This window comes from Drosophila sulfurigaster, chromosome 3 (assembly GCF_023558435.1).
Source record: "Drosophila sulfurigaster albostrigata strain 15112-1811.04 chromosome 3, ASM2355843v2, whole genome shotgun sequence".
In the NCBI taxonomy this organism is placed as follows: Eukaryota; Metazoa; Arthropoda; class Insecta; order Diptera; family Drosophilidae; genus Drosophila; species Drosophila sulfurigaster.
The window spans coordinates 40,998,334-41,016,104 of NC_084883.1; the positions used below are offsets into that span (position 1 = coordinate 40,998,334).

General features: G+C 35.7%; 1 protein-coding gene across 2 annotated transcripts in view; it reads left to right on the forward strand.

Annotated features, from left to right (window-relative positions):
* The window catches only part of LOC133841313 (uncharacterized), a 53,137-nt gene that overhangs the window by 2,775 nt on the left and 32,591 nt on the right, over nucleotides 1-17,771 (forward strand). For both annotated transcript variants that reach the window (XM_062273701.1, XM_062273702.1), the window contains exon 2: nucleotides 13,495-13,947. In XM_062273701.1, coding sequence (XP_062129685.1) covers nucleotides 13,495-13,947 — 453 coding nt within the window. The remainder of the gene's footprint in view (nucleotides 1-13,494; nucleotides 13,948-17,771) is intronic.

The following is a 17,771-nucleotide window of genomic DNA, read 5'->3' on the forward strand; positions in this document are numbered from 1 at the left end:
AGTCTATTATGTATTTTTGAATGTAGTAGCATATTAATATACCAAATATAGGGTTATGTTTATTTCAGTATACTTTGTATATTTTAATGTAGTATATCGATATACCATTTCAGTAGATTTTATATTTTATAAATGCAGTAATAGGTTTAGGTATATTTCAGTATATTTTGTATTTTTGAATGCAGTAGTATATTAATATACCAAATATTGGTTTCGGTATATTTTATTATATTTTTGAGTGCAGTAGTATATTGATATACCAAATATAGATTTACGTTTTTTTTCGAATGCAGTATTATGTATGTACATATATCGATATACCAAACATAGGTTTCGGCATATCTCAGTATTGTTTCAGTATATTTTAATAATACTAATACCACATTGTTTTGCTTTTATTCAAAATAGATAGCGGGTATCTCAAAGTCGAACAAACTCGACTATAGCTGTCTTACTTGTTTTTTTGCTGTTTTGTGCAGCATTTTGCCCGAGCATAAATTACAACTTCAGAGGATCCACAGCCACACACACACACCTATACACTTAGCTACACACTCACCTCTACACTCACCTCTGCACACACCTCTACACTCACCTCTGCAACTAACTGCGAGTATGAATGTAGGTGCTGGGGTGCTCTCTCCCTTTTTTGTGGGTCGGTTCCTGCTAGAAACCTGGTTGTTTAGTTGTTGTTTCGCTCGGCTGCTAGCTGCTGGCTGCTGTCACTGTCGCCGGTTGTTGCTTACATAATGTTAATGATGCTGCCTGCCTGCCTGCCTTGTGCCTGCTGCCTGCTGCCTGCTGTTGCTGTTGCTATTGCTGCCGGGGCTCATTTCATGCTGTTTGCAAAAAACAAAAGTCAAACAAGGCGAAGGAAAACACGTGGCAAACAAACGCAACGGGGGCAACGGCGTGACCTCCGTGTAACATACAATGGACGCACTGCATCCTGCGCTAAATTGTTTTGCCGTGTGACTGTCGTTCTTCTTGGTTCTTGTGTTGTTGTTGTTTGTTGTGGAACTGTTCATGTTTATATGCATATTATTTCAATTTGGCGGCATAATAAAGTGCTTCCGTTGTGGAGTCGAGTCACCGTCTGTGTGTGTGTGTGTGAGTGTGTGGTGTGCGACAACAGCTCAGCAGCTGCATCCCCAAGGATAATGCCCTGTTATATGACTTTGCTTCGTTATGCTTATTTGCCCCGATGCACATGCACAACAGTAGCAGCAGCAACAGCAACAGCAGCATCATCAGCAGCATAAAGATGAGGCTAGAGAGCGAGATAAGGGGCGCACAATGCGCAATGCAAAAACGTTGCCCCTGGGCATTGCCAAACAAACACATTCACATACGTTTAAGTCAAGGTTCATGGCCCGCTTCCATGCATATATTATATATATATTTCTATGTAACTAATGTGAAGTGACCGCCAGAGAGCGGAGGGCTCCAATTTGGGTGTCATTTGAGCTTCTTGACTATCGTTTTGGCGGCGCCTCTGCCGTGGCCAAGGTCAAATTTAACTGTTTTGATTTAATTTATTGTTGCATACATTTGAGCGCTCATAAAACGCCATCAAGCACACACACACATACATACATTCACATAGAGACACCTGCTCCTGCTCCAGCAGCAATTCTTTTTGCTCTGCTTTCTGGTGCTGCTTCTGCCCCTTTCTGCGGCTAGCAAAGCCAATATTTTGTTTGTCTGCCTCTGTTTATCTTTGTCTTTGTCTCTCTTTCTTTATATATATATGACTGCCAGAGTCAGTCAGTCGGTGTGTGTGTGTGTGTGTGTATTTTGATTGCTTTTGCCCATTCCCACTTGCAATCTTTCACCCACTCACATCCCAATGATACAGCGCCTCCACGAGGTGACTCAATGTCTTGCTCATTTCCTTCGTATGGTCGAAACTATATATTCAACATTGCCGCAGTTTTCTTTATGTGTGTGGCTGTCTCTCTCTGTGTGTGTGTGTCTGTGTGTGTGTGGTTAAAGCTGAGGGGGTTTTTTGTTGCCCACAGATTGCTGTGAGATTCTTTGTGGCATTCATGGGGGTTGTGTGTTTGAGCTGCCTGACTTTAAATGACTTTCGTCTCTCTCAATTTGCAAATGTATTTTTATTGCAAAAAGAAAGATACGAAAATTGGTTTCAGCAACTTTGTGGAATTATTTCAAATGTTCAATTCCTTCAACTGCTATGACAAAACAATCCATTGCTTAACATGATAGAAATAATTCTACTATATATCGTTCTTAAGTTTGGCCTTCAGTCTCTTTCTTCTCAGTGTTAATAACTTGATTACTCAGTTTTCTTCTTAGTTTGTTCGCTTGTGCCGCACTTTGTTGCCACTGTCTCGAGTTTGCAATGTGCAGCCATTAACTGTTATCTCTGTTACAGTTTTTCGGCTTCTGTTCCTGTTGTGTCTTCTCTTCAGTTTGTGTGTCTGTTTCTGACTCTACTGCATTTGTCATACTCTTTCAAAAGGCTGCCAGAACTATGCTTACAAGCTTGACTTTGTAATTGATTTGTACATAAAATATATTTGTATAGTTTCTATAGTGTATACTTTTTTTAAAGGCCAATTATCGAGTATATATGTATATATATCTATTATATTTATTATAAAAATATAAATAATAGTTATAAAAGAAGCTAAAAGAAAAGCTTATTTAGCACATATTATTTTTTCCAACGATGAACTTTGATTTCCAATTTTTATAATAGTAGAGTTCTTTTTAATCTTTATTAAATTAACTGATCATATTCAAAAAATAAATAATTTTTATTACGAATTTAAGAAAAACTCTTATTTTAAATTCTTGTAAAAATATGAAAAAAATACTATTAATCTTAATCATTACTGTTTTATATCAGGGAGATATAAAAAACATCAAAAGGAATATAAAACAATTAAAATTATTATATTTATTACATTAAAATGATAAGTTCAATATCTATTAAAGCATTTGTAGTACAAATTCTTTAGATACAAATCAAGTTACATTTTTTTATCTTCAAAAAGAAGAGCTTAAGTCAGATGCAATTGAACTTAATCAGCTGTGAAATTCATTTTTCGATTTTCACCATTTTGGCTGGTTTTAAGTTAATCCAGCTGAGCTTTCGATGGCATTCGTAAGCTGTCTAAAATGTGTGAGATTCGAAATAAGATTGCAACAATACACGAATATAAAATGTAGGTTTGATTACTCATTTAATCCAATCTCTTAGTTCAATGATAGCATCGAGTAGAACAACGGAAGACTGCTTTTTTGGGGGGCTTTACATTTCCCCACTTTAATCTTAATGCATGTAAATATTCATACGTTTCGATTTATGGTCGAAATTCGTATATTAAAAAGCAGTTCGGCAAGGGCAATAAAATATTGGCTTGTTGAATGAAGCTTTTCGGGCGTGTTTTTTTTTCCTTTTTCTCTGCCCTTCCCCAAAATGCGAGACGTTCTTCTGCTTTTGTTCTTACCATCATATTGCGAAAAGCCAAATGCGTGTATGAGTGTACTTTATGTGCGCGTGTGTGTGTGTGGGTGTGAGTGTGAGTGTTTTCTCATCTTCTTGATTTTATTACTTTTACTTTTTACGATTTATTTGCTGAAATTGCTTATTTCCCTTTTGCACAAAAAGCCAAAAGGAAATTGGCGTATTGTTATTGTTCCTTGTTCCTCTCTCTTGTTGTTTGTTGTTTTGCTGCTGCTGCTGCTGCTTCGGCTTCTGTTTCTGTTGTTGCTATTGGCGCTATTGCTACTGCGATTGCATTGTCTCCTTTTTGTGGCAAATTCAATCAACTTTTGCCGTTAATCGATTCTGCATAGTTGTGAAATGTTTGGCTTTGCTATTTTATCAGTTTTCTCGCAGTTCTCTTCCTTCATTGCTCTGTTGACTTGTTTCAGTGCTTCGAGCACTCGAGCAGTGCAATGTGTACATATGTGTGCCTGTGTGTATGCGCAATTTTCATTAATCATACGCCATGTTGCACTCACATAGAACTCAGTGGCTGTCGCTGCCGCTTTCGCTGCCGTTGCCGTTGCATGCAATCACTGGCTTGCAACTGGCATTGCACACGGATTTTCCAAGCTTCTGCACACGTAGCTACTCAGAAAGGAGTCATAACGAGACACAAGAGAGCGAAAGAGAGAGCGGGGAAAAGAGATAAAGCAAAGAGTAGCTTTATACTATGCTTAAAAGCGCATATGTTAAATATCAGTTGAATTATCAACACTTGCACTGCAAAAGAATTTCTATATTTAATGCCACACACACACACAATATGCATAATTATAAAGCACATACTGAAAATCAAAAGTCATTGTTTGGTTCACAGCTTCAATTTATTTTGTTTTTACAAATTTCGTTTGCAAAATGCTAAATATTTCACACGCACACTAAACACATTTATTTTGTTATTAGCTCAATATTTGCTGCACATATTCATTTGCTATTTATTTCGCTCTCACGCCGCATTTGTGTAATTTGCTGAATTTTTGGCCTAATAATTTTACAAATTGCATACTTTTTGGCAAATAGGCTGTGCGAAAATAAATTGGCAAATTTTGAGGCTTGCGTAATTGAAATAAAGCTGTCGGCTAAAGGGGGAAAAACATATACTAGAAATACTCTGCAAATTGTCGAATATCGAAACAGGTTGTGATTGTAATTTCTGTGGCTGACTTAAATTTCTATTGTGTTATTCTTAAAATGGGTAAAAAAAGTTGAGAATACTTTCATTGAAAATATACTGATTTATGGCCAGTTAAAGTTAGTTAAAATTAAGCTGATAACCTATTTGTAATCAGAGTACTATTAATGGACTTCGATTCTCTAAGTAGAGTTAGATAATGAATGAATGAACAACTGGATGAATTTATATATGTATATGTTTGCTGTTTGATACATTTGTAATTATGTTACTTATTTCTCCTTTTTTTAATTTACTATTATTATATACATATGTATATACTTTCTTTGAAACATATCTTTAAATAGTTGTTATTATGTTCCCAAAATATAAGTTGTAGGTAAGCTTTAATTTCTTTTTATTTTGTTGTTTTTTGTATATGAGTGAAAACATTAGGAAATATTTAGACTATCTGTAATAAAAGTACAGGCTAATAAAAAAGATTTATACCACACATTAATGTTCTAAGTAACGACAAATTGTTTCCTTAATAAGAACTACGAAATTTTCAAGATATGTACACACTTATGAGAATCCTTGAAAACTTTGATAAGAAGCTTTTAAGATGACTTTAACAAACTTTTTTGCTTTACAATAAGATATAAAAATTCTTTAAATTTTTGGATAGCGTACGAATTTGTTCATTTATGTAATTTAAATATTATTCTGAGCTTTATTGAGATGCTACTCAAGAGCGATAATATTCATCATTACTCAAAAAAAAAACTATTCCTATTTAAGTAGTTGTCTGCAATTATGTGCATTAAATATAAATATTTCTCTAGTAGTCTTTAAAGAACAATACTCACAGAGTACCACACAAATTATATTTAAAGTATTATTTCATTTCAGTCTAAGCTACTCAAAATGTTAGGTAATATGCGCATCGTTTTATTACCTTAAAGTTAATGCCCTCCTACAGTTACCTACAAGTATATTGCCACATAGTTATTATCATCCCTACAAGCTACGTGAAGAGTGTATAAAAACAGAGAGACGGCATCAGCATTGGCATCAGCATCCATGTGTCTCCTTCCTCTGGTCTGGCTCTCCCCCTCCCTGCGCCCTTGGGCTGTCTATCATTCTGTCTCACTCATCTTTCATCTCTTATGGCTACCGTTCGCCATTTTAGTTATGTCGCATGGGCAGCAAATTAAATGAAAATGCCGCTAAAAATAGCTAGCGAATGTGTCGCCTTTCTCTTCCTCCCTCCCTCTCATATTGGTATCCCCCTCCTTCACTCTCTCTCTTCTTGTCCCGCTCGCTCTTTGGCCTGTTAATGCAATTACAGCAGAGCTCTGTCAAAATGCCTCAATTTACTGCGAAATGGCTGTCATCGATTTCCGCTTATGTGTTATTCGATATTTCTATGCGTGCATGCGTATGTGCGTATGTATGTGTGTGTGTGTCCTGATGAAATAATTTTGAATGCGGTTCGATTTACTCTTTCAATTCGGTTCACTGATGTTCTGTTCTATTTTATTTATTATTTTCTCTTGAGCTCAGTTCTTTTATGTATTTGACATTTTGTGTTATGTGCTCAAATTGTCATCAAAATATGCATAAATTTATGGCGTGAGTGTGTGCAAGTGTCTGCGTGTGTGTGTGCGAGTCCCTTCCTGTCTACAAAAACAACATCGCTAACTGCCACATGAAGTAAGTTCAATATTTGCCCCGCGTTAAACCATAGATGTATTAACATAATGTGTCAGCACAAAGCGCACAGAATGTGCACACACCAACACATATACACACACACATGCACGTGCAGATGCTCACACATTTACAAATAGAAAGAGACAAGCTTCGCAGGAACTCAGGAAACTTGTAAGCGCACACAAAAGCGACAGTGGAACCAGATTTATGTGCTTACAGTGAATGTGAAACTATTTTAATGGAGTTTGGTGTTTGTTTGCTAAACTTTAGTTTTATTATGATTTGAAGTAAAATGAGAGAAGGCCATAAAAATAACAATCATATGTAAAAGTTTACAAGAAAACATTATATTAAACTTACAAATGAACAACAAACAAATTAAACTTGTCTACATTAAAGTGTCAAATAATGATTCTAGAATTTATTTTCAGCTCTTGAAAATAATAGTTTCCCATAATTGAAAACAAAGTTTAATTTTTTGTAAATAAAAAGATTAAGTGAATAAATTATACGTAAATTTGTTTTCCTTGAAAGTTTTTTCAATTACAACTACAAATTATAATTGCAAATTTAGCTAATTAGGTTTTATGATATTAAAAAGTTTTTTAACTACAACTACAAATTATAATTGCAGTTAAATTCACTAATTTAAGTGTTCATGGAATATTAAGTATACATCTAGCATATATAAATATTGTATAATCTATGCCGTTAAAAACGGGTTTAACTTATCATTCAATAAACTTCTATTAATATTTGAACAAAAAATTTAGGTTCTTAATTTATAATATAGTTAATGATACTTTAATTATTTTAATTTTAATTTAAGTGCACAACAATTAAAGTTTCTTAAATCAAATGATGGTACTTACGTAGAACGATATAAATAATTGAACTTGCAAGTATCTTTAGTAAATTCCAATACTCAAGTTTGATGTTGTTGGCATATTAAGTATACGTTTAAAAGCAGATCCTATTCACTTGCAGTTGAATGAAAATAAATCGTTTTCTCCCCAAAATAGATATTTTAAAGCAGAATAGCTACTGCCACCTGCGTTATTTATGCACGTTTTGCCTTTGTTTTCATAGCTCAGCTATAAATAAAATTAATTAAAAGCCGCTTAGCCAACAATGCTCACATTGCCCGCCCAATTTACTCACACTAATCTATGGCTATTTGTGTCTAAATGCAAATAAAGTTGCCACACTGTGCGCTAACAGACCTCGCATTCGCATTCGCATTTAAGGGCCCGCCGTCAAGTTCTGGTGAGTGAAAAATATGACGACAACTGTCAGCAGCGATCCCTTGTCGAGTCGAAAGCAGAAGCAGCAAAAGCAGCAGCAGCCATTTTTCCAGCTGAAAGATCCGAATTGGCCTCAACTTCAACTTCAGCTACAGCAACAGCTCGAGCTCGAGCTCTCAACTTCTTTTAGCTGTCGCGACTTTACTTAGCTTCCTGCAGTCTGTCAGTTGGTGCACAACGCTTCCGCCGCTTGAGCGAACATATTTAGTATACATATATACAATATATATATGTATATGCACTTTGAGTAGACATGCTGAGATGGAGGCACGTCACGTATGTTTGTGCCCAAGCATTCGCATAAACATTCCGTCGCCATCAGCAGCAGCAGAAGCAGCAGCATCATCAGCATCAGCATCTACTACGACTGCCTCTCACATCATCTCCTTGCTTTTTGCAGTGACAACACATTGGCATTGACAGGCGCGCGTCGTTTGCGTTAAATGTCAGCCAGGAGATGGCAGTCAGGAGATAGCAGTCAGCCAGGCAGGCAGGCAGCTCCGATGCCTCCTTCGACTAAGGGTCACAGCAATTGACCTTCCATTCATCACACAGCGCCACAGCGCCGCATATTGTTTACACAACGGGGAGGAGGGAGGAAGGCGACGATAGAGCTGCGCTCTCTATTGATGTTTACAAAATTCATTTATTGATTACGTCCAAAAGTTTCTGTTACTAAAACAACACTCAAATGAGTTTGGGCTTCGGTTTCAGTTTCGGTTTTGGTTTAGGTTTCGGTTTGTGTTTTGGTTTTTGGCTTCAAGCTGTCGATGCTGTGTTGGGTTCCTGTGTTCACGTCTTCTAATTATCCACTCAAATGAGGCTGAAAAACAGTTGAAGCAGAGTTTGTAAATGCCTTCGTTCCCTCATTCCTTCCTTCACTGTGAATGATAATGATGAGTATGCACAGTTTTCCACAGTTTTCCATATGGCGGCGACTTCCGTCTTGCACGCTTTTAAGCCCTTTTCGTTTTTTTTTATTTTTTTTTTGCTGCTGTTGTTTTCTTGGCGTGCCATGAAAAATAAAGGCAGCCAAATAACTGTAAATAAGCAGGTTGCCGAGGAATGCGACAGGCGTCTCTTTCCACACTTGCCACACGCTTGCCATCACTTCAACACTCCATCAGCAGCAGCAACAGCCAAGGCAAAAGCAAATTTTTTTCGGTTGGCACACACAAAAGGCAACAAATGAAAGACAAAAATATTTTGTAATGAAAGGACTTGAGAAATATAATAAATAATGACAAGTCCCCAAGCAAAGTGAAATGCAACCATGAGTAAGGCATCGCCCACGCTTTTTACTCCTCCCCTTCATCGCTTCCCCTTTTTCTTACCCCTTCCAATTCCCTACGAAGACAGTTGTCTCGGCTCCTTGTTGCTCCTTCGCCTGTTGATGTGTCTTTAAAGCGCGATGACAATTAGAAAATCTTTTTGGCACTGTATAAAAAGGGTTTTTCATCGTCTGCGCTGCTGTTTTCCCATCTTATTTTTACCATTCTGCGCCTTGCTCATTTCGAAATTTGTTTTTGCCATTCGGCGTGAAAAATGAGCTGCAAGGCAAAAGCCTAAAGGATACAAAAACAACGACAAGTAAAACAAAAGGGGGGAAAGATTCTTTTGAGTTGCATTTGAGCGTGCAAAAGATTTATGCTTGGGTCTTAATTTTCATTTTACTTTTTCGCAAATCACAAATGATGATCCAATTGATGAGAAATCTCTGCAGTCTACCCAACATTCATTAAACTAATTGATGTGGATAGCTCTTTTTTTGTCGATTATTATTTAGAAGTTTAATTGAACTTTTATTACCTAGCAATTCCCTAAGAAGGTTTGTCTAAGAAATTCAAGTAAATTAAAGAATCATTTAACAGAAACGTAAAATGTTAGTTTAAGTTCTTTTGTTGATTATTATTTGAAGACATATTTGAACTGTTATTATCTAGCAATTTCCTAAAAAGGTATGTGTAAGAAATTAAAGTAAATAAAAGAAGCATTTAAACTAAATAGAAACGTAATATGATAGTTGAAGTTTGTTTAACTGATGTGGTTAGACCAATATTTGATTATTATTTGAAGGTTAAATGGCTCTTTTATTACCTTTAATTATTACATTTAAACTGAACTGTTTTGCAACAGTATCATAGTTGAAGTTTGTTTAATAGATGTGATTAGTCATTTTCTTTTGTTTTATAATTTGAATGTTTAATAGAACTTGTATTACCAAAAAGTTCCTTATAAGGTTTGTCTAAGAAATTAAAGCCAATTAAAAAAACTTATAGGATCCCAAAAGGTTTGCCTAAAGAATCATTTAAACTAAACTGATTTAATATGCAGCATAATATGAGAGTTAAAGTTTAGAATTTTATCAGTCTACTTAGCCACATCAAAAAGAAATTATCTCGAATGAATTACGATTATCTCCACTTTTCCTACTTCTACATAACTCTTTTTCTCCAACCACAAAGTGCTTCCTTTGCTCTCTCTTTCTCGTTCTCATTTTCATTATATTTTACTCATTTTATTGCAAAGTTTTAATGCGTTTTGGCCAACATTCTGCACAAAATGCACTTAGACAATAACAGCATAAGCCAGAGATTTAGCTCTAGGTGCTCGGCATTGTTTCATGAGAGAATGAGAGCCAAAAGTTTCTGAACACATTTGTAAATTACAACAGTACTGCGAGCATATAACAACATCAAAATGGAATTTTTGCAAATGGCTGTGTTAGTTCACATTCGTTGTTCTTTTCCTGAGTAATCAAAAAGCATTTAATAAATTATGAAAACATGGGCATAACTTAAAAACGGCAAAACAAACAAATGCTGACAACGTGAAAAGACAACAGAAAATGTACAACATGAAATTCATTTTATGATGAAAACCAAACAAAAACATAACAAAAACCAAGCGACAAATATTCAAGGGAGCATCGACTGAAAGATACTCAGTATTTAATTGGGTATGAAGTTCCAACTTCAACTGGCAATAATTATTTTTTTCTAAAAATATATATCAAATTTTCCAATGGGAATTTGGGAATAAACCTGACAATAAACGAAAATTGTTATTATTTTTTTTTATTAAATACATATTTTTCTACTGGAATTTGGAAATGAAACCAATTAAACTGGCAATAATAATTAAATTTTTTATGCATTTTTTACATTAATAAATAAGAAACTTTGTTGTTAAATTTTACATTATTTTTTTGTAGAATAGATTTGGTATTTAAAGTCATATAAATGTCAAAAGTTTGCTTCATAATATATTCATTAGCTGACATTTATGTAGCTGCATTTATACAACTTTTTTTTTGCCGACACTCAAATCATAAAACTTCTATCTTTAAATTGCCGCTAATAGACTGTGGCGTAAATTGCATTAAATGCAAATACTTTTCTATACAAAGGAAATAATTGGTAGCTTCAGCTTGAATCCCTCTCGTTTTAACTATTGGCAGTGGCTTTTAGTTCAAGCCGTTGCCTAATTTAATTAATTGCTTTGTCTGTCGTTGGCAATTGGCCACGCCCACAGAGCAGACCGAAGAGAGGAGTTTAACGATGCTGAACATTGAAAACTATAAATTCAATTTTTGCTATGCGTTGGCACAAATACTCACATGTATGCGATAAAGAAAAGGAAAATACTTTTGCTGGCGCGGCACAAGACAAAAAACGCCCCGGCCACAGCGTCTTAGAAGTGAAGTAGCAAGCGATGAAGAACAAGAGGCGAAGCCAAGCAACTTTTGCGAGCCCGAAAATCCTTTTTTAATTAAATTTTCTGTGCATTTTGCAGTTTTTAGGTTTGAGGATACGACGACGACCTCATCGCCTTCATATATGACAAGCCAGTCCTTTGACTCCTTCTCTCTTGCTTTCTCTTTCTATCTCCCTCTCTCTTTCTCTGTGTGTGTGTCTCTCTCACACACATTCTGTTGAGGCTTCTCGTTGTCTGTGACTGTAACCAAAGACATAGTTTTAGCTGGCAACGTTCTGGTTGCTCTTCTTGTTGTTTTCTGTCAACTTAATCCAATTACATACACACACATACACTTACATTGAGATGGCTATGAGCACACACACACTCACACATATGCACGTAGTTTGCACTTTGATTGGAGCCTCACGCCTGCTGTCGCGCTTCTCTTTTGCAGCTCTGCTCAGATCATGCCTCTAACAAGATAATAATGAAATTGATATATGATTTCGATAGCAACTTTGGCGGCTATATTGCAAAGCTTTTAGTTGTCTTTACTAATTAACTAATTTATTATTAAATTTATTATAATTGCTTATTACATTTATATTAAAATATGAGTGTTGAATTCTGATCTCTGTTAATTGAGCCACTTTATTGGATAACTACGTTATTTATTTGACGTATATTACAACATTTTCATGAGGTCATTAATTTCATGTTTCATAATGAATTTTATTATTTTACTTTACACATTTACATGAACAATCATTACATTATCTGAGAGAGTTTTACTCTCTGCTTAGTGTGATCTCGTTATCGCTCTTCTCTCTACTGCTTTTCCGCTCTTTCGGTGACTCTCTTTGGTTCTGTCTGTTGTTGTGGTTATCAGCAGATGACCTCCTATGCAAACTGTGTGGTTAATTTAGAGAATATGGGGGAGAGAGCATTATTCTTTTTGCTGCCCTCAGAACAGCAGCTGATTAACATTTGTATATACTCTGTAAAAGAGTTACAAGATAAATATTTGTTAATAAAATAAATAAACTAAATAGCATTTATAAAATAAGTAAAATATATTAAAGAAAAATATAAATATAGAATCAAAAAGTATAAATGACATAAGTAGGATAAATAAAATGTATAAAATAGGTAATCTAATATAAAATTAACAATATAAATAATTCATTAATTAATTTAATAAAGATTAACATTACAGAATATTTCTAATATTTGATATACAGCATTTTATTATATTTTGTGGGGATGATTTATATTTAGTTTAAATCATGGTTAACATAAATATCATTTTTTGAAAAAACCGGCGCAGTCTTTTATGTTTTAATCATAAAGAATTTCTTTATTATTTTATTTTAAAAATCCGCTAGTTACAAGTAATAATAGTCATGTAAAAATAATATGTCAACAACATTAACATATACTCAACTCAGTTCATAAATATATCTTAATTTTTAATGATCATGATTTTAATTTATTGAATTACGCTCTAAGGTATCTGAATGTCAATCATTATTTTCTCTTTAATACTTTACTACTTTATTGTCTTATCTCTGTTGTGTAAAGTAAAAAAGAACAGCAGATGCTGCCCTGTTGATTGCGGAGCTGAGCTGAAATCCATAGCGTGTTATCAGTGCGCTCTTCGCCGTTTACTCCCCCCACAAGTTATCAACCCGATCTGTAGCTCTCCCGCTCTTACTATCTGTCTTTCACTCTCTATCTCTTTTAATGCCTCTCTGTTTGGCTTTACGTAGCATTTATGAGCATGACGTGCAGTTTTATGATATGAGCACATGCTACACGCTTTTTAATTTATATTTTTTCCAAAAGATCCGCTTGTAATAAGCACAATAGCATGACTGGATGCTGCCATTAAGCGCGCGCTCTCTCTCTTCCTCTCTTCTTCTCTTTCTCTCTTTGCCTCCCACTCTGGGCAGTGTTTGTGTCATGACTTTAGTAGCATTTTTGCAGTCGAAATTGTGTGACACTTGCGTCCGGTATGCGCTGAAGCTTAATGCTGATGTTGATGCCGGAGACGGAAGCAAAATTAATTACAAAAATTGCACATTTTGCCTTCATAAATTGAGTTTTATTTTACGTTATTTACCGTGACATTCATTCAATTGCAGACGACCACCGATGCGCTCACAGCGGGTGCTCCGACAACACCAGACACATCAGCAACAGTTGCAGCAGCAGCAGTAGCAGCGGCAGCAGAAGCAGCGACAGCAGTTGTAACAGCCACGCCCACCTCCAGCACGTCCAGCACAGAAATTGAGCAACTGCAACAGGCGCTGCTCGAGAAGCAAACTCAATTGTACGCATTGGAAACCGCTTGCTTACGTGAGACGGAACGTCAAGTGGAGCTCGAGGATAGTGTGATTGCGTGGCAGGATAAATACGATCGATTGTACGAATCGCATAAACGTGTCCAGAAAGTGAATCAAAGTCTCGAGGATAAAATGCTCAAGCTCGTCGATCGCAATACAAACGAACGAGCGCAGCTCACCAGCGATGTGGCAACGCTTAGCGTTCGCTTGGCTCAGGCCAATTTCAACATTGCCAAGCTGCAGCGGGAAATTGTGAGTACTAAATACTTTTTACCAACAACTAAAACTTTATCAATACTCGTGTTCCGTACTTAGTCAATTCTAATTTCTATGTGCTGTGTTGGTTCCCACTAAAGTTGACAGACGAGCTTAGTTGCGTCTTAGTTAAGTACTCTAGAGCTCTTGCATAATGTGTAGTGTTGCCAAAGTTTGTCAAACTTTGCAGACCTTGAAACTTGCACAGATGTGATTGGACAACAACTGATTTTAAAAAGTTTCTAAACAGCAGCAAAAAGTGGTGCTCGCTTTTTTGTTTAGCAACTTGTTTAGAAGTTTAAGAGAAAACTATCGAACTTGCGTTCTATCAAATGAAGAAAAAATTAACGAAGTTGCTTACTATCATTCCTAATACTATATATCGATAGTAACATCAGTTCAACTATATTACATTCTTATTCCTAGTCTACAACAGTTTCTCTCAAATATTATTTAGACGTTTGCTAAATTCATTCCTTATGAAAGTATTGATATGGTAAATCAAAAAAGAAGTACTATCGATTACTATCGATATACCGATCCTTTTTGTTTCTTGTCAATATTTTCTTTTTCTACTTTTTAGCTCTTTAATTAGATAAGCAAATTAATAAAGCAAATAACTTTATATTTTCAATATTCTCTCAATCTCTGAATCGATATACAAAATATTGATAATTATATCAATAGTATAGTTTTATTTATAAATTTATATTATTTTCACATTTCTTAAAGAAAGTTCAACTATCTCCCTGTGAAGTCTTCCTCTAATTGCATTGTCAATATATTTGGAAAAATATTTACCATGTTGTCACAATGTCTGAAGTATTTCCATTTATCTGTTTATTTGTCAATCGTCTGCGTGCCACCTACCATTGATAGTTCTATCACTTTGTCCATTAAAAGTTGATTCCGAAGCAAATGCAACTTGTGCTGACTCAACTTCCGCACACACAAAAGTCGTTGGGGTCAAGCATCCTTTGGCCCCATGCAATGACCTTTTTGTGACTCTCAATTTTTGCAACTCTTGAACACGACTTCAATTAATAACTTGCAGGGTTATTATAAAAATTGTAAAACTACTTGAAAATGTCGTATGTGGAATGCAATTTCCAAAACACTTGACAACTTAGATAATTGATAGAATTTAGTTGCTCATGCTTTTGCTTGTTGTTCAATGTTTCTTCGGACTTTTACACATGTTCAGCTAATTCGTATGAGTATTGGCCAAAAATACGAAACAATTCTCATGTTTTTTCCAATTAGTTTTCGGTGTGCAAAAAGCTGTCAGCGCAGCAGCCAAATTGTAATGCGCTTTTGTAGAACTGCAGCAGCATCGAGTTCGAGTTCGTCGCAGTTCGGAATTACCGTAGTTACTGTTTGTTGTTCGTTTGTTGCCCCATGCTGCAAATGCAACCAAACTAATTGGCGGGGTAACTTTTAAAATCGGGGAGAGGCAGGGTGTTGCGGAAGTTGCCGAGAGGTGGTAAAAAGGCTTGAATTGGTCGCTGAAACTTTAAGCCGCTCAAAGTCGCTCAGTAGAGCTAAACAAATGCAAGGCGGCAAAGCGTTAAAAACTAGAAACTTTTCCAATTCACTTTTGTTTTTTTGTATATACTATATACTATATACCGTATATAGTATATTCGACTGCAAACACGAAAAATATCTGCGCAAAAGTTTTCAATTAAGGCAAACAGTAAAACGCCATCGGGCTAAATGCACTTGAGCTCGGCAAGTAATTGTGAGGTAGAAACTGGGCAATAAGAACACAACGGAGAAGGTGGCAGGAGGAAGCTTTTAACGCATTCGTGGAGTCGAGTTTGTTTGTACAGGCGATAGCCCGTTGTTGCCAACAATTAGTGACCCATTGGCCAAAGTGAGTTGAACGCTTTTTGCAGGTAGTGGGTGAAGGGATAATGGTTAATGTTGCTTCTCCAACTTGGCGACACAATCGAGCGAGTTGTGCAAGAGCAACAGCAACAAGGCAACAGGAACAAGGCAAAAGGAACAGGAACAAGACAAACGAACGAACGCCAGCTGCAGCTATTTTATTAACTTGTTTTCATTCCTTTTGTGCCTTCATTCAGCTCAAGTGTTTGCGCAAATTAATACTCGAAAGGCATTTCCACCTTTTAAAAACATCCACAGCTTGGCATTTTCCACGCATTTGCCGTTGTTTTCCCTGTCAATGCAACGCAACGTGATGGGAGTCAAATACTCTTTTGAGTAAGGGAAGCCACATGATTCTTGTGAGGGAGATGCGAAAGATTTATTGTAAAAGATTTTTATACATTTATGCATTAATACTGATTAAATATATTACAAGATTTTTTGTACATTTTTATATTTATTATATCAAAATATTTTAATGAATTTTCACATTATTTAAAAAAATTATAATTTATTACTTTAATTTTTATGAATTACTTTTATATCAACGAATTTTTTATACATTTTTACATTACTTCCAAAGCTTATCTCTTATTGATTATTGACTATACACAAATGTTTACTCAGATGTATAACACTTCTGAGTATTATAGTTTATTTATTAAATATATGAAATGTTTTTTTTATATATTTTTACGTTACTTGTGGAGTTTACAATTTATTTATAAATATGTATATGAAATGATTATTTACATATTTTTATTTTACATCAAAAGTACTTTTTCTTTTATTTTATATAAAGTTTTACATTTTTACATTAGTCTAAGAGTTTATATTTTCTTGTGGAATATATGAATATGTTTCCTTTTAGATTTTCTAGACTTTTTTGCATCACGCTCAACTTTATATTTTATTATCCAATAAAATGCATTCGTGAGTAGCTCAAATGACATTTTGAAAGTCCAGCCAATATACAATTGTCTATAGATATGTGAATTTCTTGGCAAGCGTATCTGGATTTTCGCTGATTGCAGTTCTTTCATTTCTGTCCATTTTCCCTCACATTCTCTCTGATTTTTTGGCTTTCTGTTGCTGTCGTGTTTTTTTTTTTGGCTCCCTTTTGTTGTCTGCCTGCTGCGCTCCGTGTTTGGGAGCTGGCGACAATGTCAATAACCTTTTGTCGTTTCATTTCGTTTTTTCTCTTCTCCATTTTATTCCCTGTTTTTGCCCTCCTGTTTTGCCAGCTCGACGCGCGCTTAGCTGGATGAAAAATCAGCACTTGGTCATGGACTGTCGCTGCGTCACGTGCCATGGCGAATTCTCTCTCCATCATGCTCAAAATACCCAACCGCCGTAGCCAACTTTTCGTTTCTCTGTGTATCTGTGCTGTTGTGCTTGGTGCTTGTTGGTACCTTGGCATGCCTTGGCCATGGTTCGTTAATCTGCCGGTGGCTTTTTGCATGATAGCTCGGCATTTCCGTTGCAAAACACTTAGCCGTATGCCGTGGCATCGTTTCACCGCTGCCGTCGCCGTTGCAACGACGAGACGCGTCGTCCACAGTCCGTGATCCTGTAATCGCTTTGCCATCCTTGAGCGTTTGTTGCTATTGCTCTACTTGTTGTTCGTGTTCTTGTTCTTGTTGTTCTTGTTGTTGTGTGCTGTTATTGTTTACTGAATGGCACAGCGATAAAGTCGATAAAGGCTTACCATCAAATACCCTGTTCTTAAGGCTTGCAGTAAGCACTTGCCATAGCATCGAGTAAAAGGTGCTTAAAGTCAAGAGCTTTATTGACTGCGCGAAAATTAACAGCAGCATATGCCAATAAAATCTGCCAGCTGCTGCAGTTTCTTAGTAGAAAATAATTGGGTGGAAGCTTCTACTACCTTTAAATGTAGCCAGTGCAATGACGACTGTTTAACTAACGCCATA